A 26,242-nucleotide genomic window follows, 5' to 3' on the forward strand; every position below is an offset into this window, starting at 1 on the left:
CAACTTTCCTCATGATAGAATTGGGCTACCCAGGTATACTGCTATGACATTCTTGAAAGAAGGGTGCAACACAAATATGAACAAACAAATGATTTGGATCCAAAGAATGGTAACAAGCAGGTGAAAGTCCTTCTTCTTACCAGTGGTTCTTACTGCTGTTTGAGAAATTCTTCCCTAGTGGAAGACTTTTCACAGTCTTGGGGTTGTTGTAGCATGAGAAACATAGTGAATAGGAAACTATAGACGGCTGCATATGCTGGGCCATAAAATGGTCTTCAGAAAGAATTTGATAAAAATAGAGGAACATGTTTAGATTTAAGGTCTCTTTTCTCAGGTAGTACTCTACCACTAGATCAGAAACAGCCCTTCTATGAGCCAAAGAGGCCTTATGGTAATAGAAGACCACCTTTGCATCCAAGTCAATATATTAGTTAACTACAAGTGATTGGATTGTGTGTTTTCCCTTGTGTATAAAATCTGTGAAATAATTAGCGGGAAATTGTGTTTAGATTATTGTTCATACATACTTTCTTTGGTATTTATTTACAGTCGGTTTGTGCCACCACCAACAAGCTCTAGTAATCGATTTATGGCACCACAAAACAGCCCTGTGCCTAGTCCATATGCTCCTCAAAGTCCTGCAGGATATTTGCCATACTCGCATCCTCCAAGTTACACACCTCACCCGCAGATACAGCAAGGTATTTATTGTCTCTTGGTCTTCGGAATATGTGTAAAGTTGTTTTTGTCATTGTACCACATTCTGATGTGCTCGTCAATCTAAGCGCCTCTTCTTATAGCAGAAATGCATACCTCACAACTGGTGGATATGTAATAGTGAAGAAAATATTCAAATGCGCTGTTGGTGACTGATTTTTTAAAGTGGGCTGATGCATCTTGAGCAGCAAAGCTCTTTTTCAGTTGTACTATAAAACAAAATACAAACACAAGATGATGTAATTGCTCCCATTTTCATTTTATAGAATATACTGTGTGTACACAAATTATTCTGTTTAGAGTGGAGAGTTATAGTTTGCTGATATTTCTTAAACCTTTATCTCCACCTATTTGATAACAAGTCTTGCAGTTGCATACTGTAGTAAGTAAAAAACTTTAATGTTCACAGTAATTTCCATTTATTGTATAATTCGGAGCCCAAACGTGAAGCTTTAAGACATTAATCTATTATTTCAAACCATTATTTTAACAGTGTGTCTATTACCAGAATCATAAGTAAAACAAATGCTGGTGCAGTATTTGACAACAAAAGTATAGATTACTCTCTGTTACTTTTACAACTCTGTTTTTAACTTTTATTCAAAAGCCACATAGCAAATGGCATAAGCAATAATACAAAACAGAAAGAAAAGTCACATAAGTCAGAGATGTTACAGGTAAAAAAGTAAAACACGTTCCCTTTCAGTGTGGGGTAGTCAAACTGACATATAGATATCAGTATTAAACATTCTATATTTCAAGAGATACTACTGGGAGGTGTTGCTAAATGTTATTATCGCTAACATATAAGGTAAATTTAAGTGTTCAAGTGGGAACCAGTAATAGAAAATAGAACAACACAATGGAAACTTAGATATTTGTGGAAACATACATACAGCCCCCAAGTACAGAATGGTCTGTTTTTATACACACTGATAGTATAGTACAGCCTTTTGGAAGCTTCTGGAAATTCTTTATGGGCTTCATAAAACTTTATGAATACAAAAGTGCCAGGAATTACCCATGTACACAATAACATATGAAGATCGTAAACCTATCTTTTTCCATAGTTATTGTATAGAAATAGAAGAGGACAACAAAAAGGGTAGAACAAGAGTCCTATTCCAAAAGATTCAAGAAATTAAAGGGAAATTTAAATCAAGAGTAGGAATGTTGAATAATCAACAGGGGAACACATTAACTGACTGAGATAAAAGGAAGGTGGAAGCAATACACTGAAGAACTCTGTGAAAGAGATGCAAGGACGACACATTCATTCATGGAGGAACTATATGATGAAGAACCAGAAATTTTAGAATGTGAGGTGGAAGCTGCTCTTAAAATACTTGGAAGAAACAAATCCCCAGGAACAGATGGCATACCAATAGAATTCCCATAAGCTACTGAGACTGAATCTGTCCAAATTTTGACAAAAATCTGTCAACAAATACGGAAAACTAAACAATGGCCCACAGACTGGAAGCATTCAATATACATCCCAATTCCAAAGAAAGGGGATCCCCTGGAATGCAGTAATTATCAAACAATTGCCTTAATATCCCATGCAAATAAAGTAATGCTCAAGATTCTACAACAAAGGCTCTTGCCATATATGGAGTGAGAAATGCCAGATGTCCAAGCTGGATTTAGAAAGGGAAGACGTACCAGAGATCATATTGCAAACATATGTTGGATAATGGAATGGACCAAGGGATTTTGGAAGAATATCACCCTGTGCTTTATAGATTACAGCAAAGCCTTTGATTGTGTAGAGCATGAAAAACTATGGAATGCGTTAAAAGAAATGGGGGTGTCACATCATCTGATTGTCCTGATGCGCAACATACACTCTGCACAAGAGGCTACTATAAGGACAGAATATGGAGAAACCGATTGGTTCCCCATCGGAAAGGTTGTAAGATAAGGGTGTATTTTATCACCCTTTTTGTTTAATCTGTACGCAGAACATATCATACGGAAAGCGGGATTGGACCAAGATGAAGGAGGTATGAAAATTGGAGGGGAAAATGTAAATAATTTAAGATATGCAGAAGATACCATACTCTTAGCAGAAACCACTAATGATTTGAAACAAATGCTGATGAAACTTAAAGAGGAAAGCACGAAAGCAGGACTACAGCTCAACGTCAAGAAGACTAAAGTAATGACAACAGAAGATTTATGTAACTTTAAAGTTCACAATGAGGACATTGAACTTGTCTAGGATTATCAATACATTAATACGATCATTAACTAAAATGGAAACAATAGTCAAGACAGAAGAAGGCTAGAACTGGGAAGGGCAGCTATGAGAGAACTAGAAAAGGTCCTCAAATGCAAAGATGTATCACTGAACACTAAAGTCAGGATCATTCAGTCCGTGGTATTCCTGATCTCTATGAATGGATGTGAAAGTTGGACAGTGAACCAAGTGGATAAGAGAAAAATCAACTCATTTGAATTGTGGTGTTAGAGGAGAGCTTTGTGCATACCATGGACTGCAAAAAACACCACACACCAAATTATTGGATGTTAGAACAAATTAAACCAGAACTATCACTAGAAGCTAAAATGATGACACTGAGGCTATCATACTTTGGACACATAATGAGAAGACATGATTCACTAGAAAAGACAATAATGCTGGGAAAAACAGAAGGGAGTAGAAAAAGAGGAAGGACAAACAAGAGATGGATTGATTCCATAGGGGAAGCCACAGACCTGAACTTACAAGATCTGAACAGGATGGTTCATGACAGATGCTATTGGAGGTCACTGATTCATAAGGTCGCCATAAGTTGTAATTGATTTGAAGGCACATAACAAAATACGCTTTTGTTCTCTGCTTCCCAGTGTATATACTTGCAACAGATTGTAGTGTAAAAGGCTGTTTCCTACATTCAAATAAAAAACAAAAAGAGTGTTTTCAGTCCAATAGCCATGTCTGGGAGTACTGCAAGATCTACATCAGGTTGGGGAACTGGATCCAGCCAGTGGGACAGATCCTGACTTCCTTCAACCCCAGTTGGCCATTTTGACAGGTACCAGAGGTCATCCTGCAGGCCAGAGGTTCTCCACCATTGAGCTGTACCCTATTTCTCATGCTAATTAATTAGACTGATTAAAAGTGAAAAAATTACAGCCTAGTCCGTAAAGTATGCTGAATAGCATATGGGTGGTACCCTGTATATCCTACATAATCACAGACTGCTTTTCATGAAACTAGATATGAGTATCCACTGGAGCCCATGAACCATTTGTTCTAAATTGGAGGTCCATCAGACCAGATCCTTATAACTCGCCACCCCCAAGTGGGCCACAATTGACAGGTGGGCGGGGCCTGGGGACAGCATTTTCAGATAATTTAGTGTTTTAAAGCCGCAGCAGTCAGCTGGTTGCTGGTGTTTCAGAAGCTCGGTACTTCTGAAATGCTGCAGATCAGCTGATTGTTGGCACTTCAGAAGCCAGATATGCAGCTTTTCTGGAGCCTCACCAATCAGCTGGTCATTGGTACTTCAGAAGCACTATAGCTAATTAGTAGTGCTTAAGAAGAGGTTTGTGGTCCAGTCACCTTTTTACCTGCATACATCTAATGTCATATGACTTCATATGATTGACAAAAATGGCCCGCAGCCCAAATGGGGAGGCCTTGCAGGCCTAATTAAACCCATGGACTAAAGGTTCCTCACCCCTATTCTAAGCGATAAAGAGTTTCTAAATATTAGCTAATGTAATATGCTAAAAAGGAATAAACGCAAAATGTCTGATATTTTAGTGTACTTCATTCTAATTCAGTTAAACTCAGTTTTAGATAAAAATGTTGGCTTTATTAAGCAAATTGTTTTTTTAAGTTATTTGCTTTTTGCTGGCTCTGTAACAGAATTTTACAAAACATCAATTTTTTTCATAGTGATTCTATGCAAATGTTAGATTAAGTACATGGCAGTCTGGATTGGGATGGTGCTGGTGAACTGCACTCCCCTTTGATGTACCTGAACCATCTTTGGATCTGTCTGATGTCCATACACTGCCTTCATGTTTGTAAAGGGGCTTGTACTCTAGGCCTGCACTGTGCTATTTAATACACGCTATCTGTATAAAGTTCAGATTACTCATCTGGTGCCTACACATGTTGGGCTCTACAACTGTTTGACCTCTGCAAATGTGCTGTCCAGAATATGGACATCATGTTACCAAGCATACATGTCTTCCAGATCACATGTTGCATGCAAACACTCAAGTGTACACATCAGTAGATGCAAGACTTTTAAGATCTTGGGCCTAGAGTCATGGCATGTCCCTTAGACATTGCCTTGCACTACACTTACATGGGGAAATAACAGGGGATCAGAGTTCCAATTTGGGTGAAAGTAGAAAATGTATTACACAAATAGAAAAACTGCTTAAACACTTACGTGTGGGAGAAGTGGGGATGGAAGTGGGGGGAAGCTTATTTTTCCCATTTAAGGAGTGGGGAGTGGTGCTAGTGATTTATATTAAAGTTTTTATAATAGCTAAATAGAAATTCATGTATTGTCCGACACACTTGGGTTTCTTGACAACAAGACACCAGAGCAGTGGCCGGTGTGTGTGTGTGTGTAGGTTTTCAATCTTTAGTTAGTCACCCTGAGCCCTGTACTGTGCAGTTTCCAGGCAAGCAACCTGGGTTCTCCTTGAACCCTCATAAAATGGTAAAATAGGAAATTGGCTGTAAGGAGAACATGAGGTTTCAATAACAGAATGAAGAACATGGTCTTTTAGGAATAAGAACATAGAGGTTCTGTTTTGAAAGGGGAGGGATTATGTAAACAAAGAGAAATAATAATAATAATAAATCTGGCTTAAAGGGGCAGGGTTTTCCAAAAGGTGCGTGTAGGAAATGAGCAGAGATAGGATACTTTAAGTCCTCTGCCATAGGACAGTTAGGAACTGGCTCACAAGACAAAGGGAGGTGGGTTGTGTGCAAAATTTGAATAGCGAACCTAACCTCAGGACTACCCTTGACCATGAGTCCCTAATATGCAAAAATACTAAATGCAAATTGAGTGTGGGTGTAAACTTAGAGTGGCAGATCCTAACATTTAGAAATGTAAATGAATGTTCACTAATTTACCAGTAGGAGCAGTGATTGTTTAGAAACTGTTTCTGTTGTAGATAATAGCCAAATGAAGGCACATGCTTGTGTTGGTGACATGTAAAAGGAAGCTCCTAAAGATAATGTTATTTTTATCTGTCTGAAGTCCTTGCTTCTCATGGTATAAAGAGCAAACCTAACACCTTTTAGAAAGGTAGCTAGTGTACACAATAGTGTGCAAAAGCTTACATTGTGTATAGTTACTTTAAAGTAAAGCTCATGGAGTTACAGGGCATGTTGAGGATGATAGATACAGCACTTCAGTAAAAAATAAGGCCACCAGTGGGTGGACATATAGGGGATATGGCACAATGCACCTCTATCTCATGTCTCGAAAGTCTGCTGGGTCAAAGTCTATGTGGGGCTTATGCAAAGCTTAGTTTAGGAATCATTCTAGTCTAGAAAGTCTTATAATTCATTGCGTGCTTTAGTTCTCAAAATCTGATGTCTGAAATGTTCCTTAGTTAAAGAAAACACTGAAAACACATTAATTTTTAATATAAAATCTGTACTTGAAAGTTTATGCTAGAAAATATTTAAATGTATGCATTCATACCATCATATTTTATTTCAGCTTCAGTGTCCAGTCCCATTGTCTCAGGTGGGATGAGGAATATACATGAAAATAAGGTTACAAGTCAGTTGTCGGGCAGTTCAGCTAATCACCATGCTGATAATTCTAGACATGGCTCAAGTGAAGACTACCTGCAAATGGTGCACAGAATAAGCAGTGAAGTATGTAACAGACAATTTTAACTTTAGCATTTCATTTTTCTAACACCTTAACAGAAGTAGTTAAGCCCTCTAGCAGTGCTTTATAAACATTAAGGCATTGAGTTCTGAGTTAAATGTATCTGTGTTTTAGATACCTATATTATGTTTTAATTTTAGAAAGATTAAATGTTTACGGCACACAATTAAAACTTCAGGCTTTGTCTGGTCTGATTTTATAAATTAGTTGACTGAAAATGATACGGAGTAGTAGAAGCATTGGCTTACAGTCCTTCTATTTAGCACTGTTCCTGAACAGCAAATAATGATATTTGATGATAAATGATACTGCATTCCTGTATAACTTAAAATGTTTAATGTTGTTGATCTATATTGTGATAGTTTTTTTATTTTAATATTGTGTTATAATTTGTTGAATTCTTAGTTTCTCATCCTTCCTGGTATATTCAAGAACCCTTTCACATACTTTGAAAGCTTCTATGGAACTGATTCAGTGTGAAGCAGTTTGGAACAGTTTGCAGGCTGATCCAGTGATGCCTTTTCAGATACGATAGTACAGACATACAAGTTCTCACTGAAACATCACCCCATTCCCCTTACTAGAGAAATTTGTCACCGTAGCCTTAAACATTCATTGGCAAGTCTCAGCTGTTTCATTCCTCTGGATGTTGCAGAGGAGATGTGTGAGAGAAATAGACTGGAAAGTTCCTCCTCTTTTTGCATTATCTGGCCTTCCTCCCCTCATTCCTCCAAGCTCTTAACAAGAAGTGGGAGAGATGGATGGCAGGGTTGTGTTCTTCTCAGTTGACACAAAGTATATTAAGAAACATTTTTGTCTTTAATCCATGATTTGAGCCACAAAATCTGGTAATGCTTTGCTAGTATTTCTTTTCTTTCATATTTTGATTATATAGCTATATAATTAAAGTTTTTATTTTCATATACAATGAAGTCCTAGTGATTACTAATGTCTTGCATGACAGGCAAATTGCACAGGTAATTATTCTTGTGGCCACTTCATGGTAAGCAAAATTAATGTTGTTGAAAAAGTTGGTCATTTCTAATAATCCACTAATGTGATCCTAGGATGGTGATTCTTCAATAAGGAACACTGCATCGTTTCCTTTGCGGTCACCACAGTCAGTATGTTCTCCTGCTGGAAGTGATGGAACCCCTAAAGGTACTTTTATGGATCTTTGATATTCTTGTTGGTAGGAATCCTAGATCTGTGCCAAAAGTTCAAGAAAAAAAGACGATTAATTTAGATAAAATCATAGAACGTACGGATTCTTAAACAAGAGCGTGGTCCTGTATTAGCTGAAAGTCCATTGAGCAACAGTATTTTATATACCTGGAAAATTGACAGTCTTGCAATAAGTTGCCCATATGGAGGGCTAAATGTATTACAAGAGAGAGATAGTAAAACTGTCAGTGTCATGGTTTAAATCTATAATTGAATTATTTGAAATTCTGATATACCATGGCCTAAAAAGATTTATTCTGGATCTTCCTCATTACTTTTTACATTAGAGAAAACTCCATATTTCAGATCCATAGCTGTCTATACCTTTTGGAACCTTCATACTCTCTAGAGTTGTAGCCTGTCTAACAGAAAGCAGCTCACAAGCCATCTATTGTTCTTTTGCACAATATTTGATGAGCATTCCCCTTCTTCTTTTTTGCAGTGCTAGACAGGTTCTGGAGGGCCACCTAGTCAGATGCACACAGCTTAGTGCAGCCTTCCCCAGCCTGCTGCCCTCCAGATATTTTGGACTATAACTCTCATCAGCCCTAACTGTCATGGCCATTGGCTGGAGTATGGGAGCTGTAAAACATTTGGAGGACATCGGGTTGGACAAACTTGGCTTAGTGGGTCACAGGTTTTGTAGGCCTGCCTTACAAAGTTGGATACTGCCCCCCCCCAAAAAAATCAAGTTGTTTGATCTTAGTTCCTGCCCTCAGAAATTGTAATTTGAGCTCAGTCTCCTCTAATTCCTGATGAATTATTTGCTTGTACTTGCTTCTTCATTATAGCATTAATTTTTAGTCATGTTTCTGGGAAAGAAATACGTTTAGACTGCTCTAGTTCAGATCTATAGTTACCTGCCATACAACTTGTAAAGTGTGTAATTTTCTGTTTCATCTTTTGTTTAAGGAAACCCTTCCCTCTCTCTGGGTCATAAAAATATAATGTATGCAAGAATCTTTTCTTTATACTGTAATGGGCAAGCTGGTGTCTAATTATACAGCCACGAGAGTGGCTGTATACTATAGCCAGCATGGATTTTTCACATTCTGCAATGTTAAATTGAAAATTCCCCCCATGCCATTCTGATGCTTCCCATAAGCTCATTTCAAAACAAAACCTTACAAAACGTATAGTACTGAACTCAGAAACGCTTGCTTAACAACCCTGTCAATTTTCATGGCGATACACAAAACAGTCTGAGAGAATCGAGAGTTGAAAGTGTAAAAAGAGAGAAAAAAACCTCAGAGCCCTTTTGGACTTTTTTCTCGGAGAGTTCTCATAAACTGTTGAAATTCATTAAAAATCAGCCATGTTCACAAAGTACCTGTAATCCTAATACTGACCTTGCCCCCATACTCTGACTTTCATCTTCTGCAGTTTACAAGTAAAAAAAAATGCCTGGCTGGTTTTTAATTAATTTAAGAAAGTTTGGCTGGAAGCCAATGATAAGGGCAGGCATGCTCAGTAAGAACCAACTGTCAGTGTTCTAAAAGCCTCACAGCTGCTTGGCTTGGCTAATCAGGGGCCACACCCACACCAGACTTGGATTTCACTTGAGACAGTCATGGCTTCCCTCAGAGAATCCTGGGAAGTGTAGTTTGTGAAGGGTGATGAGAGGAGAGTCCTATTCCACTGAGAGAGCTTCAGTGGCCAGACTGGTTTAACAGTCAGCCACTCTGATTGAAGGTCTGTAAGGGGAACAGGGCGTCTCCTAGCAACTCTCAGCACCCTTCACTAACCACACTTCCCCAGATTCTTTGAGAGAAGCCATGACTGTCTAAAGTGAAATAAAGGCCTGGTGTGGATGTGGCCAGGGACAGCTTTGGTTTAAATTTGGGTGGGAGGCTACATATGCCTGCTGTAGAATAAAAAGGTAGGGGAAACGCTGAAAAGCAGTGATACTGTTCACAATTTCCTTTTGCTCTTTGCTATCTTTTTGGCGCCTTTTGAAGACTTGTCCTCTTTTAACAAGCCTTTTAAATTGAGACCTATCCCAGACTGCGTCTGTGTTAGAATTGCTTTTAATATGTTTTCTTTAATATTGTTTTTAACGCTTTTTTTAAAAAAAAGGTTTTTGTAAAGCTTTTTTAAAAATGTTTTTAATGTTGTTTTGTTTTAATGTATTTTAAGGTCTTTTTATGATTTTTAAAGTGTTTTTATTGTTTCTGTTTGCCGCACTGGGCTACTGCTGGGAGGAAGGGCGGGATATAAATCAAATAATAAATAAATAAATAAAGGAAAGGGGCTTCCCTTCTGCCCAGTACCCACCCACCCAATCTCCTCCCCCTCCCCTCCCTGCCGCTCCCCCAGGTCAATGTTGGACTACGACCTGGGAGACCAGGGTTCAATCCCCACACAGCCATGAAGCTCACTGGGCGACCTTGGGCCAGTCACTGCCTCTCAGCCTCAGAGGAAGGCAATGGTAAAACCACCTCTGAATACCGTTTACCATGAAAACCCTATTCATAGGGTCAACGTAAGTCAGGATTGACTTGAAGGCAGTCCATTTCCATTTCCAAACATGATTGCCCAGAAATAAATCCCATTGAACTAAAAAAATATGCAAACAATCAAATCCACCCTCCCTTCTCCTCCCTCCTATTCCCTCCCTCTTCCCTCCCCCTTCCTTTGCCCCTCCCTCCCTCCCTCCCTCCCTCCCTCCCTCCCCTCCTCCTCCCCTTCCTCCCTCCCTCCCCTCCTCCCCATGGTCAGTTTTACCTATCTTAAGCATGATTGCATGGAAGCAAATACCATTGAACTCTATAAGCCTGCAAATGATCAAACCTCCCCTCCCCCCTTCCTTTGCCCTCTCCAATACGGTCCTTCCCCCTTCCCCTCCTCCTCCCCCATGGTCAGTTTTTCCTATCCTAAGCATGATTGCATAGGAGTAAATCCCATTGAAGTCAATAAGCATGCAAATGATCAGACCTGCTTTATTCCCTCCTTCCCCTCTCCTCTACCTTCCTTCTCCCCTCCCCTCTTCCTTCTTCCTCCTCCCCTGTCCACTCCAGCCCTCCCTCCCCCCCCGCTCAGTTTTACCTATCCTAAGCAAGATTGCACGGGAGTAAATCGCACTGAATTCTCCTCCCCTCCCCGTCCTTCCCTCTGTGTTTCCTCCCCTCATCCCCTGTGGTCAGTTTCACCTATCCTAAGCATGATTGCAGGGGAGTAAATCCCACTGAACTCAATAAGTATGCAAATGATCAATCCATTCTCAGCAAACTTGGACAGGATCCCATTTCTTACCTCCCAGATTAAAAAGCAGGGAAATTCACTAATAGGCAAAAAACCTTGCGGTTTAAGAACGTACCTATAGCCCACAGATATTTCTATCAAACTTTAAAAAGCAGGGAAATTGGGCAGGTATAGTGAATGCACCAGGGGAGCAGGAGACCTGAACTCCTCTCTGAGATATTGGACCACCCTACAAATTTGTCAGAATACAAACACAATTTGGGTCGGTCTTTCACAGTCCAATCCACTTCCTGTGTAGCTTGCAAGAATTTGGTAACATGTGCCTCTGAGCATATGATGAGTGGTGGCAACACCTGTAATCAGCCCAAATAATAGAAAGAAGACGTGTGCTGTGCTAATCTTGTTTTAGCAGGGTGGAAGCAACGTTATTAAGACGGTTGATATAGTTCAGATGGTCACTTTAAATATGTCTGATTTACTTTGCAATTTTAGTGAAGTTTCCTATAGGAAATCATTTTCTTTTGTTTCTATTTCTGTGAATATGTGAAGTAGAGCAAAATTTGCACTAAAAAAACTCAAAACATAATTGTGGAATAATGGCACTGACTTCTGCAAAATAGTCTCCAGTGGACCTTAGGAGTGTCTCAATTTGCACAAGATAAAACAGTGGGAGGTGAAATATATTCTAGCAAAATTCTAGGTGTGCTCTATGTTTTTAATTGACCGTGCCCACCTTGCCTTAAATGAAGTGGTTTAAACATAGCAGGCTGAAAACATGCATCCTTTTTTCCCCCCACAGCTAAGAGTCATTGCTGAAGTAGCCACATATTGTAATCAGTCTGATTTTACATCAAACTGCAGTTTCAAATTCAACTGTTAATGCATCCAAAATAGAAATAGAACATAACCTCCAATTTGAAACACAAAAGGCTGTCTTCACCATCATATGACATTGACCAATAAAAAGGCTTTGAAATTAATAAAATAAATTTGACACAGATTCCTAGGATGAATAATGAGGGAAATGATTTTTTCTAGTTGAGATTCTCTGTAGAAACATTAGTAACACAGGAAAAAAGCAAAGTAAGAAGAACACCAACAAACATACACAAATATAATTCTCTATCTTTGGAGATGGCAGGTGTTGCCACCACTCACCATATGCTCAGAGGCACATGTTACCAAATTCTTGCAAGCTACACAGCAAATGGATTGGACTGTGAAAGACCAACACAAATTGTGTTTGCATTCTGACAAATTTGTAGGGCAGTACAATATCCCAGAGAGGAGTTCAGGTCTCCTGCTCCCCTGGTGCATTCACTATAGCTGCCCAATTTCCCTGCTTTTTAAAGTTTGATAGAAATATCTGTGGGCTATAGGTACGTTCTTAAACCGCAAGGTTTTGCCTATTAGTGAATATTATCTGAAGTCAAAGGATTCTAGCATTGTCACTCTTAAATAAAGCCTTTCTCTCTAGTTGATGATTAGGGCTGTAGTTTTATCTTAATTCTTTCCAATAGCATTGCTACTGTTCTAAGTTTTGTTAGCATTGATGGTTGTATTACCTGTTGGCACTGGAGGGCATTCTCTTGTAGGGATGATGCCTCCTACTGGACTGACAGGCTGGATCCAGAATCCTTTGCCTCTTCTTTCAGGGGGAGGAGTTGTCCCACCCTCCAGTTCGACCCTGCCTGTTGTCGTGAACAGTAGGGTACTTTAGCGGTCTAAATTCCCTAAACTATCTTTTCCTTTTGTGAGATTATTTTCCTCTTCCTTTCTCCCTCCCTCGTGTGTGTGTGTGTGTGTGTGTGTGATTTCTGTGTTTGGTTTGTTATTGTACAGTTAAGTGCCTTAGCAGGAGTTTGTGAGGCGAGACATAGGCAGTGCCTGGGTCTGCCCCACGCTCATCCAATCATTTTGGCATTGGCCTGTTGGGTCTTCGCCTCCACTGAACCACCAGTTCCTCTCTCCTGGGGCAGAGCCATCTGCCTAACCTGCCGCCTGTCAGGGTCCGCCCGGTATTCCGTGGGCGAGTGGTCTGCCAGGCTTGATATTGGAGCACTGAGAAAGGCTTCACATAGAGCTCCTGCTCTGGTAGTTTCAGCTGCTTATACATAGTTTCTTTGCATTTGCTCCATTTGAACGTTTTTTGAGAAACTGAGGGAATAGCCCCTGCAGGGAAAGTGGGAGCACCATTTTTGTCTGCGGTGAAGCACACTGGTAGCCCTGTAGAGGCTGCTTTCCCATCTCAGCCTGGCCAGTTATAGCATGGACAGATCTTTCTCCTCACCACCAATATTGTTGTTTTGTGGTTTCCCCCACGCTAGAGGCATTCCAGAGGTGGCGGCTGCTTTTCTCCTTTGTCTGGCCAGTTCATAGTGGGACTAACTGCCCACTCCTTTAACTTTTTCCTTGGGTAGAGATGGGGGGAGTAGACCCTAGCTGAGGAGTTTGCCCGCCCTTGTTCCCCGAAGGTGCTAGAATATCAGTATCAAATTGCTTCCCATTATTATTATTTATATTTATTGCCCGACGTTCACCAATAGGTTCCACGGCAGGTTATAAAATCTAAAATACAGTATGAAAAAGAATTAAAAAACATTTCGTCACATTTTACAGAGCTGACTCTCTCCTCAAGGCCTAAAATGTCAGGGGCCAGGGAGTGTTTCCAGGGCAACAGTAGAAGAGCCTTTTGGCTCCTCAAGGGGGCCACAGTCTGTAAGTATAGAATCATAGAATAGTAGAGGTGGAAGGGGCCTATAAGGCCATCAAGTCCAACCCCTTGCTCAATGCAGGAATCCAAATCAAAGCATTCCCAACAGATGGCTGTCCAGCTGCCTCTTGAATGTCTCCAGTGTTGGAGAGCCCACTTCCTTTCTAGGTAATTGGTTCCATTGTCGTATGACTGTAACAATTAGGAAGTTTTTCCTGATGTTCAGTCGAAATCTGGCTTCCTGCAACTAGAGCCCATTTTTCTGTGTCTTACCCGTGAGTGCTATCATATCTCCCCTCAGTCTTCTCTTCTCCAGGCTAAACGTGCCCAGTTCTTTCAGTCTCTCCTCATGGGGCTTTGTTTCCAGTCCCCTGATCATCCTTGTTGCCCTCCTCTGAACCTGTTCCAGTTTGTCTGCATCCTTCTTGAACTGCAGAGACCAGAACTGGACGCAGTACTCAAGATGAGGCCTAACCAGTGCTGAATAGAGGGGAACTAATACTTCATGCAATTTGGAAACTATATTTCTGTTAATGCAGTCTAAAATTGCATTTACCTTTTTTGCAGCCACATCGCACTGTTGGCTCATATTCAATGACAGTTCCAAGATCCTTTTCACATGTTGTATTGCTGAGCCAAGCATCTCCCATCTTATAACTGTGCATTTGATTTCTTTTTCCAAAGTGTAGAACTTTGCATTTATTCCTGCTGAATTTCATTCTGTTGTTTTCAGCCCAGTGTTCCAGCCTATCAAGGTCTATGCTCCAGCATATCAAAGTATATAAATGGAGGCCTGATATAAATGGAAATCCATCAAGGTCTTGCAATACTTACATGTGGAGGTATTAATAAGAGTAGCTGGCTCTTCTCAATAGCTACAGTTTGGAATAAATTCAGGTGATTACCTCATGAATCCATGAGGAGTTTGAGTGTGTCTCCTAGAGGATGATGGTTAGTTATCCTGGGTGATGAAGCTGAAAAATGGGCTTGTCCTTTTTTCTAGTTTCATGAAACTCTACCCTTAGCTAGAAAAAAGACACAGTTGTCTCTATTTATCAGGGTTTCAATACATTGACTGAAGGTATACACAGCTTCAGTAGAGCTCAGTTTTCCATACCATGGGTGTAACTTGGCTTACACATGATGGTGCACACAACCTCAGTTGCAATTTTGTTGTTCTTTTCTGCCTGAACCTTGGCAGTTCAGAATTAAATAAATTTTCTTTATTCCTTTCATTCACAGATAATCTTTTTCTGAGGATACTTTTAATAGAATCAAGGAGAGGAAGATGCTTGATTCTATATTGTCTAACTAAGAGGAAAAACAGGCAATCCTTCTAGTCTTTTATATCCCTTTAAACAAAGTTTGATTATGGGGATGGCTGGTGCTACATAGGTTCCCATGGCATGGCAAGTTTCTGCCAGCACACATAATTTTGAGAAGCTTCGTCTAATTGGGGAAGCTTTTTTCTTGGGGTTTTGGCTAACACCAAACCATTCTGGGGTATAGTTAGCTCTTTTTACCGGTGTCCATTAGGCATATTCTTTTTTATCTGATCGCAGGATGTAACCTGGCATCTCAACACCTGATGGTGTTGGGCTATAAACTGGTCTGATGGTTGTGTTTTCTCTCCTGGTCTTGTCAGCAGCTGCTGCTTCCATTCCAAGATCCCATTCCAGCAAAGGTGAGAATTCCAGTGTCCATTCCAGACCTGGTGTAGAGGGAGCTACAATCATAGTTGTTTTCTCTCAATTTAATGAAGTGAGTGAGTGGGAGCAGCTGTGGAAACTGATCCTGGCCACAGATGCCATTCTGCTCAGTTGGGGTGCTCTTCCCATCCAGGTAGTCACTCTGGGGATGGTGGCCTATGGTTTAAGATCATTTGTCTGGTCTCTGTTTATCCAAGATTTTAGACACACTATTTGCTTTGAAGCAGGCCTCAAGCAGTGGGGTGTCCTGCTCTACCTGGAGGTGTTTTCTCTTCTGGGGCTGATCCAGCAGCTCTGGAGGTTAAGTTTGTCAGCTATCATTGTTTGCCTCACCAGTCAATGCGCAGTTATCAGTGTTCTAGTCCCGACTTCCCTGGAGACAGCTGGCCTCCTTTATGCTTTTCCTCCCTTTGGGCTGATTCAACAAACCCTACAGAGGGTCACTCAGAAAGGGGTGAGGGTGGTTCTGGTGGCTCCATATTGGTGTTGGAGGCCATGATTCCCCAATCTTCTCCATTTGTTGAGGGAGAACTGTGGCGTTAGCCAGTTTGCCCAGATCTCTTGATTCAGGGGCCTGTCATGCATCCAAAGCTAGAGCTCTTCCAGATGACAGACTGGTTGCTGAAATGCTATGGCTAACCCAGTTGGGGTTCTCTGGTAAGGTTCTGAAAACAATACTCTCCTCCAGGTGGGCAAAACATGAACAGGGTGTTTTGTTCTACCTGGAGAGCATTTCTGGCATGGTGTTACAGGGAACGAATCGACCCCTCGGCTCGGGAGGTGTCTGATTTACTTGGTTTGACAGTACATCTCTAGCATATTAGATTAAGCCAAAGCAGGAAGCGTCTGTTCTAGATACCTATTCTAGGCCAGAGTAGACAAGGACCTGAGTGTGAGTACTGTCAAAGGCAGGCGACTATGCTGAGTAGTATCTTCTTGAGTCTGGGGGGAAATACTCCTTCTTCCCACCCTTTTTATAAACTGTTCATCAAGGGTATAGCACTTCTTCCCCCTCACATGGCCTATGATGTTCCCACCTGGAATTTTCACTGGGTCCTGTTGGCTCTCACGGGGGCCCCATTTGAGCCTATGGCTACATGCCCATTGAGCATACTTACCTTCAAGACAGGTTTCCTGGTTGCGGCTACGCAGGTTTCACAGCTGGGGGCTTTATCAGTCAATCCACAACTGTGCATCTTCCACTAAGACAAGGTGGTGCTGTATCTGGATCCGTCCTTCTTGCCCAGAGTGAACTTGGCCTTTCACAGGTCTCAAGAAGTAGTCCTTCCCTCATTTTGTCCAAATCCTTCCTGCTGTCAGGAGAGATGGTGGCATTCTTTGGACATAAAACGTGATCTGAGATTTTATTTGGGTCGCACCTTTTAATTCTGTCATTCAGAATCCTTGTTCGTGGCCTTTTGGGGCCATCTAAGGGAAAGAAGGTCTCTGCCTCTTCCAGTTCATGGTGGCTGTGGTCAGCAATTCCCAAGCATATTCAGCATTGGGCATGGAACATCCTGGTGGTCTTATGGCGCATTCAGTTAGGGGGCTTCTGCCACATTTAAGGGCAATTTTCCTATATAGGACATTGGTAGGGCTGCTGCTTGGGCTACACTGCATACTTTTGTGAAACACTACAAAACAGATAGTTTTTCATCAGCTGATGCGGCATTTGGTTGGAAGGTTCTTCAGACGATCGTTCAACAGTAGATGGGGGCAGAGGAAGCCCACCCAGGGGTGAGGGGACTGCTCTGATACATCCGTACAAGAGAATGTCCTCCACTGCCAACAGGTAAAAATGGAAGGTTTTCTTACTGTAAACTTCTGTTTGATTTTGGCAGTGCAGGACATTCTTCCCACCTCGCCTTCCTCTGCCGATACATTTTCCAAACCTCTGCTGATTTTTGGGAGGGAGGGGTTGCTGCTATGGTTTCTGCCTCCATCCTATATTGTTAGCATGTTTAGACTGCTTTGTCATGTCTTCTACAGTAGATGGTAATGTAAGTCTGGATGTTGTGCTTATTTCCTCTTGGACATAAAGTTCTCAGTTTTAGGCTCAATTGGTACAGCATAATGGTCACTTCTTTGTTGATAATGGGCGGAGGAGTGGTTCTTACTTTGTCAGTTGAACTGGAGGGTGGGATGACTCCTCCCCTTGGAAGAGGAGGCAAAGGATTCTGGACCCTGCCTGTCAGTCCCAGTAGGAGGTGTCATTCCTACAAGAGAATGTCCTCCACTGCCAACTTAAAACAGAAGTTTACGGTAAGAAAAAGTTCCATTTCTTAGCAATAACAAATATTTTTCTGTCCTTCATGGCAATAGTGAACAAATGACAATTTGTATAAAACATACTGATATAAACCACCAAAGAAGCTTCTTTTATCCTTGGCTACTAAATACATCTCCAAATAAAAACCATGCATGAAGAACGGTGTTGAACAGCTTGGGAGCCAACACCAAGAACAAGATTTTTTTGTTCTTTACCCTGTTTATTGACATTGTTCATTGATAGTGCCAGTAAGAGGCAGGTTAAGCTGACTGTAGAGATTATCATCATCATCACCATTATTATTATTATCAACATTATTATTATTATTGTTATTGTTATTAGACAAAGGGAAGAAGCACCCTAGGTCATACCAGTTATTTTTATATGGTATCTAAATAAGGAATTATTGAATGGTGCATATTTATTTCATACTTTTTAAAAGCAGCTACCAGGATGTTCTTTTTCTCAGCTTGTGTAGTTGACAAAAATTTCTTGGGGTATCATCCATGTTTGCTAAATTATTGAAAGACCAAATGTTTATGCTTTGCTGCCAACTTCCAGCATTAAAAGGCATGCTGCTTGACATCCAAGAATAGGAGGGAGCTAGATGAGGAAGCAGCCTAAATAATCACAAGCTAATCAGCTTGGCTCAAAGTGGTTAGCATTTGTCTCAAATTATTTGCAGATCTTACATGGTAGGAACCATTTCTGTTGATCATTATAAGAAGCTTAATGGGACTAATACAACTAAGTGCAGATCATTGTTTTGAGGATAAACTTGTGCGTGTATGTTCTCAAGCAGCTTGGATTCTGCTTTAATTATAGGATTTTTTTATCCTCTTCCTTAGTCAGAGTATCTATGGTCTCTTCATAGAAAAGCCTGATCCTTGCTTGTAGGTGGCAGCCGATGTTCTTTCTTCAGAGTCTTGAATATTACTTTATATTTGCATCACTGATTTGTAACACCGCATTAGAGCAAAAGCATTTTGAATGAGAAACATAGTGTGCAGTAAAGGAAATCTCATATGCAGCACACACAACAGTGATCCAAAAATAGCTAAAATGGACACATGTTAAGATCCACATCCCAGCTAAGGACCCATTGCCAACTCTTGATGTCTCCTGATGTTGTTCTCCTTGCTGTCTCTGCGTCTTCACCAGACACCCCCCACCGGAATGGATCCTTCCCTGCAAGTGGTTTACAGCCATGTTAAAAATACAATGCAAGACAACTAACGGGATATACAGGATTTTTTAAAATTCTTGATCTGCATTATTAGATGTGAGAATACATTTTTTGTAATATTCATGTGAATTTTTAGATATATTTTATAACAGTCATACTTTGTTTTGTATATGATTCACTTTGTTTTTATTTTATGTACATTGTTTAGAGATTTATTGCTCAATTATGTTACTTAAAATGTGGATTATTGTTGTTCTTATTATTAGCAACTGTATTGAATGTAGAATTTATATTGATTTTTGTTGAAATGTAAACCACTTGGAGATTTATATATAAAGTGGTATACAAATTGAATACATACATACATACATACATACATACATACAAAGGCATGCCTCAGGAAATTAAAGACCATTAAACATATATATATATATATATATATATATATATATAAATGGCATGGCAAGCTAGTTCTTACCCACAAGTATGTTTGGCGTGTGTGTGTATTCATTCATCCAGGCCCTTTTTGCGCTTTAAGCAATACTTGAACTTAGTTCCTGATAGGTTTTGATAACTCGTTACAGGTAAGTAATTTCTCTTTCAGGAATAATGGAAAGGTGCCTCATACTGCATTAGCTATACTAGATCTTTTCCTGATTAATTCTGAAAAGAGGTAAAAGTGTTTATACAAGGCATAATGCCAGCAAATCAATTTCTTGACTTTGACAATGGTTGTTTCTTTTCTTCTTCTTTTTTGATCCTGGTCTAGCAAGGGTGAGTCCTGAAATAGGTGTCAGCACTGTACTTGATGGAATGCCCATCCAGGCCCCCTCAAATTGGCTGAATTAGTCTTTATATGCACATAGGAATGTGTATGTTCATTGAATCACCACTTGTTATGTGTGACTAGTTTCCTGTGGCTAAAGCTGGATTCAGGGCCCTTACCACTGTGTCTCCTTTTTAATAGATTATTGGAAAGTCTGAATTTGTTGAGCAGTGTATGAAAACGGATAACAAGCTTTAAATGCTTATCAATTTTGTTTTACGTCTAGCTGTGACATTTAGTTTATGATATATATTACCTTGTAAAGTAGATCTTTAGTGCCTGATGCATTTGAACAATGAACTATGCATGCTGCATCTATGGATGCAGAGATGATGCATTTTCTAGCTCCATATGGTCATCAAGTGTATGAGAATTGTTGTCCCTTGAATTGGAGGCAAGGTTCGTTAGGTTTGTATTCTGCAAAACTGCTCATCTTCTAGAATTTCTAGACTTGCAGGTACCATTCCACCTTGGATAAAGTTGTTAGTGATGGAGTAAGAAAATCAAAACTGTGTAAGGGCCACACTTTTTTTCAAGAGCAAAGAGCAGTATCAGTCCATGAAGATAAAGAATGATGAGGAATTTTTCTTATTTAAAAATAAAGATGAGCTTTTCAGTGGACATAGACCTGTATTTTCTTCCTTTGTGTAATTAAATCTTGCCACTAGAAATTTCCGGTTTGCCTGTGGACCACTTAGTTATTAATACTTTTTTTATAGTTTACCTTCAGGGTATTCAAAAAAGGACTTGAACTACTATGATTGAAAAGGCATTTAACTGGCTAGCAACTCTGTAACTAAATAATTTAGGGGCCATCTGTGCTCGGACAACATGTTAATTGAAACACCTTGTAACAGTTCTTGTGATGAGTGAATCTTCAAAGCTAAATCAAAATAATTTTTTATTCTTTCATTCATTACCATGCGGAAAAAGCTGACAAGTTTTGGATTCTAATGTGCTGTTAAATGAAATATTCATTGTTCTGTATTTTTAATTGTATGGATTAATTTCTGGATACTAGATGAGGGCTTGAAAGGTCCTTACCAACTGTGATCAGTCCCAGCTAAAGGGGAAAAAGAAAAATGAAGGCACAATCTGGAGTGATCGGGTTCTTCAGTTGGTGGAAATAGCTCACGTAGTGACAAAACTTAAATGTTTAGGATCTCAAAATATGTACTGTGTTTTCAAACTTTCATGGATGGGAAACGAAGCATCACAGTGAAAGTGAATTTCAACTGTAGAGACTGCAGAATATTTGCTTAATAGAGGTGAAGGACCATCCTGACACAGGATCATCTTAAGAGAAGACTGATTAGTACTTGAGTGCTTGTAAGCACAGGTTGGGAAAAGAAGCATAAATATACAACTGACGTAGATTTACATCTTGACTAGTGGATCATCTATTGACAAGCAAACTGATCGAGCAGTGAGCCTTTGCAAGTTTGAATTGTTCCTGAACCTGAAAGCTGTTGATACCAAGAAAGCAGAGGCACCTGTAGTTGGATGTATTGAGGCTGCACATGAACGTGAGGCCTGAAAAGCAAACCAGATTTCATAAGAAAATGTCCTTGCTCACAGGAGAGTACTTAGCTAAAGATAAATCAACCATATAAACTATCTGGTAGATCATGCTACCTGGTGAAATATCTGGGAAAAGGGGCTTTTGCATCTCTTATAAGTTTGTTGATGCCTGATCATCAACACAATCTAATTTCTGCAAGCCTCACCTACAATCATCTCCAAAAGATTCTGCAGAAGACAAGACTGCATATAATCACCCCAAATTCTCTACCAATAACCTAACAAATATTGTAATATCTCAGTTAGATGGGACCTAAATGGGTCATATAGTCTAACTTCCTTTCTGGGGACAGATAACTGTATCTAAAGCATCGTTATTTGATGCTTGTCTTTGAGAACACTATAGCAGGAGAATTCATCAATCTTCCTATGCAGTTTGTTCAGTTTCTAAATTTCTTATGTATCAAAGTAGTGGAGTGATGAGGATCCCTAATGAAAAAGCTAATTGCTTTCTGAGAATGAGTTCACACAAGTAGTTTGAGTTCTGTTACATATATAGTGTGTGTTTATCTGATCTAATGAACAGTGTTGCCTCCTCAAATGTACTTTTAAAAAATTCAACAACCTGAAGATATAGAACAAAAATAAAATGTAACTGGTGATTTTAGTTGATAAGAACATAAGAACATAAGAAGAGCCTGCTGGATCAGGCCAGTGGCCCATCTCGTCCAGCATCCTGTTCTCACAGTGGCCAACCGGGTGCCTGGGGGAAGCCCGCAAGCAGGACCCGAGTGCAAGAACACTCTCCCCTCCTGAGGCTTCCGGCAACTGGTTTTCAGAAGCATGCTGCCTCTGACTAGGGTGGCAGAGCACAGCCATCATGGCTAGTAGCCATTGATAGCCCTGTCCTCCATGAATTTGTCTAATCTTCTTTTAAAGCCGTCCAAGCTGGTGGCCATTACTGCATCTTGTGGGAGCAAATTCCATAGTTTAACTATGCGCTGAGTAAAGAAATACTTCCTTTTGTCTGTCCTGAATCTTCCAACATTCAGCTTCTTTGAATGTCCACAATTTTATACCCTTCTATCATGTCTCCTCTGACCAGCCTTTTCTCTAAACTAAAAAGCCCCAAATGCTGCAACCTTTCCTCATAAGGGAGTCGCTCCATCCCCTTGATCATTCTGGTTGCCCTCTTCTGAACCTTTTCCAACTCTAGAATATCCTTTTTGAGATGAGGCGATCAGAACTGTACACAGTATTCCAAATGCGGCCGCACCATAGATTTATACAACGGCATTATGATATCGGCTGTTTTATTTTCAATACCTTTCCTAATTATCGCTAGCATGGAATTTGCCTTTTTCACAGCTGCCGCACACTGGGTCGACATTTTCATCGTGCTGTCCACTACAACCCCGAGGTCTCTCTCCTGGTCGGTCACCGCCAGTTCAGACCCCATGAGCGTATATGTGAAATTAAGATTTTTTGCTCCAATATGCATAATTTTACACTTGTTTATATTGAATTGCATTTGCCATTTTTCTGCCCATTCACTCAGTTTGGAGAGGTCTTTTTGGAGCTCTTCGCAATCCCTTTTTGTTTTAACAACCCTGAACAATTTAGTGTCATCAGCAAACTTGGCCACTTCACTGCTCACTCCTAATTCTAGGTCATTAATGAACAAGTTGAAAAGTACTGGTCCCAATACCGATCCTTGAGGGACTCCACTTTCTACAGCACTCCATTGGGAGAACTATCCGTTTATTCCTACTCTCTGCTTTCTGCTTCTTAACCAATTTCTTATCCACAAGAGGACCTCTCCTCTTATTCCATGACTGCTAAGCTTCCTCAGAAGCCTTTGGTGAGGTACCTTGTCAAACGCTTTTTGAAAGTCTAAGTACACTATGTCCACTGGATCACCTCGATCTATATGCTTGTTGACACTCTCAAAGAATTCTAATAGGTTACTGAGACAGGACTTTCCCTTGCAGAAGCCATGCTGGCTCTGCTTCAGCAAGGCTTGTTCTTCTATGTGCTTAGTTAATCTAGCTTTAATAATGCTTTCTACCAGTTTTCCAGGGACAGAAGTTAAGCTAACTGGCCTGTAATTTCCAGGATCCCCTCTGGATACCTTTTTGAAGATTGGCGTTACATTTGCCACTTTCCAGTCCTCAGGCACGCAGGAGGACCCGAGGGACAAGTTACATATTTTAGTTAGCAGATCAGCAATTTCACCTTTGAGTTCTTTGAGAACTCTCGGGTGGATGCCATCCGGGCCCGGTGATTTGTCAGTTTTTATATTGTCCATTAAGCTTAGAACTTCCTCTCTCGTTACCACTATTTGTCTCAGTTCCTCAGAATCCCTTCCTGCAAATGTTAGTTCAGGTTCAGGGATCTGCCCTATATCTTCCACTGTGAAGACAGATGCAAAGAATTCATTTAGCTTCTCTGCAATCTCCTTATCGTTCTTTAGTACACCTTTGACTCCCTTATCATCCAAGGGTCCAATTGTCTCCCTAGATGTTCTCCTGCTTTGAATGTATTGATAGAATTTTTTGTTGTTGGTTTTTATGTTCTTAGCAATGTGCTCCTCAAATTCTTTTTTAGCATCCCTTATTGTCTTCTTGCATTTCTTTTGCCAGAGTTTGTGTTCCTTTTTATTTTCTTCATTCGGACAAGACTTCCATTTTTTGAAGGAAGACTTTTTGCCTCTTAGAGCTTCCTTGACTTTGCTCGTTAACCATGCTGGCATCTTCTTGGCCCTGGCGGTACCTTTTCTGATCTGCGGTATGCACTCCAGTTGAGCTTCTAATATAGTGTTTTTAAACAACTTCCAAGCATTTTCGAGTGATGTGACCCTCTGGACTTTGTTTTTCAGCTTTCTTTTTACCAATCCCCTCATTTTTGTGAAGTTTCCTCTTTTGAAGTCAAATGTGACCGTGTTGGATTTTCTTGGCAATTGGCCAGTTACATGTATGTTTAATTTAATAGCACTGTGGTCACTGCTCCCAATCGGTTCAACAACACTTACATCTTGCACCAGGTCCCGGTCCCCACTGAGGATTAAGTCCAGGGTTGCCGTCCCTCTGGTCGGTTCCATGACCAACTGGTCTAGGGAATAGTCATTTAGAATATCTAGAAAATTTGCTTCTTTGTCATGACTGGAACACATATGCAGCCAGTCTATGTCCGGGTAGTTGAAGTCACCCATTACTACCACATTTCCTAGTTTGGATGCTTCCTCAATTTCATATCTCATCTCAAGGTCTCCCTGAGCATTTTGATCAGGGGGACGATAGATCGTTCCCAGTATTAAGTCCCTCCTGGGGCATGGTATCACCACCCACAACGATTCTGTGGAGGAGTCTGCCTCTTTTGGGGTTTCGAGCTTGCTGGATTCAATGCCTTCTTTCATGTATAGAGCGACTCCGCCACCAATACGTCCTTCCTTGTCTTTCCGATATAGTTTATATCCAGGGATAACCGTATCCCACTGGTTTTCTCCATTCCACCAGGTCTCCGTTATGCTCACTATATCAATGCTCTCCTCTAAGACCAAGCACTCCAGTTCTCCCATCTTGGTTCGCAGGCTCCTAGCATTAGCGTACAGGCACTTGTAAGCAGTGTCTCTCTTCAAGTGTCTTTGGCACTTGTGGTTAGGCCTGTGGTAATTTTGCTCTTCTGAATTTATATCCTGTGCCCCTGCTCTCACAATGCCTACTTCTAGGCCTACCCCTTTTAAAATTTCATCATTTCTTTGGTTTTTATCCCAGGGGGGAGGTTTATTCCGAACCGGACCTTTCTCAGCTCCTGTTGGGTTTCCCCCCTCAGTCAGTTTAAAAGCTGCTCTGCCACCTTTTTAATTTTAAGTGCCAGCAGTCTGGTTCCATTCTGGTTCAAGTGGAGCCCGTCCCTTTTGTACAGGCCCGGCTTGTCCCAAAATGTTCCCCAGTGCCTAACAAATCCAAACTCTTCCACCCGACACCATCGTCTCATCCACGCATTGAGACTGCAGAGCTGGGCCTGTCTGGCTGGTCCTGCGCGTGGAACCGGTAGCATTTCAGAGAAAGCCACCTTGGAGGTCCTGGCTTTCAGCATCCTACCTAGCAACCTAAATTTTGCTTCCAGGACCTCACGGCTGCATTTCCCCATGTCGTTGGTGCCAACGTGCACCACGACCACTGACTCCTTCCCAGCACTGTCTACCAAACTATCTAAACGACGGGTGATATCCGCAACCTTCGCACCAGGCAGGCAAAACACCTTGCGGTCTACACGCCCATCGCACACCCCACTGTCTATGTTCCTAATGATCGAATCACCCACTACAAGGATCCCTCCACCCCCTGGAGATATATCCTCGGCACGAGAGGATAGCTGCTCATCCCCCAAGGAATGGGTCCCTTCTAAGGGATTGTTTCCCTCTTCCTCAGCTGTATGCTCTCCTTCCCCGAGACCATCGTTGTCCATGATAGCAGGAGAGCTATCATCGTTGGAGTGGGACACAGCTATAACGTCCCTGAAGGCCTCCTCCACACACCTCTCTGCCTCTCTCAGCTTTTCCAGGTCCGCCACCTTGGCCTCAAGGAAATGAAGTCGTTCCCGGAGAGCCAGGAGCTCATTGCACCGAGAGCATACCCACGACTTCTGTCCAACAGGCAGATAGTCGTACATGCTGCAGGCGGTGCAAAACACTGGAAAGCCCCCACACGCCTGCTGGCTTCTTACCTGCATAGTTTTGTTTAAGGTTTATTACGTCAATGGGTTGGAGACTGCGGTTTAGTTGAGGTCAGGGAACAGACGGGCAGAGTGGGGGGCCCTGGCCTCCTCGCCCTGCTGCCGAACTCGCTCTGCTGCTTAACTCGCCTTGACGCTTTGTCAGCTGGGGCTCCCTCTAGCTCGTGGAGCAGCAGATTGATTCCATTGGTTGGTAATTCCTGTAGGACTTTTCCACAGGACTAATCCAAAATTAACTTTTGTGCTTCTTACTG

General features: G+C 41.0%; 1 protein-coding gene across 9 annotated transcripts in view; it reads left to right on the forward strand.

The window, feature by feature from the left end:
• NIPBL (NIPBL cohesin loading factor) overlaps nt 1–26,242 on the forward strand; it is a 227,798-nt gene that overhangs the window by 102,394 nt on the left and 99,162 nt on the right. For 5 of the 9 annotated variants that reach the window (XM_061616556.1, XM_061616564.1, XM_061616519.1 and 2 more), the window contains 4 exons: nt 550–701; nt 6,426–6,586; nt 7,670–7,763; nt 15,386–15,424. In XM_061616556.1, coding sequence (XP_061472540.1) covers nt 550–701; nt 6,426–6,586; nt 7,670–7,763; nt 15,386–15,424 — 446 coding nt within the window. The remainder of the gene's footprint in view (nt 1–549; nt 702–6,425; nt 6,587–7,669; nt 7,764–15,385; nt 15,425–26,242) is intronic. The other 4 variants (XM_061616545.1, XM_061616573.1, XM_061616582.1 and 1 more) reach the window with 2 other exon arrangements.

Source organism: Rhineura floridana, chromosome 1 (assembly GCF_030035675.1).
Source record: "Rhineura floridana isolate rRhiFlo1 chromosome 1, rRhiFlo1.hap2, whole genome shotgun sequence".
Taxonomy (NCBI): Eukaryota; Metazoa; Chordata; class Lepidosauria; order Squamata; family Rhineuridae; genus Rhineura; species Rhineura floridana.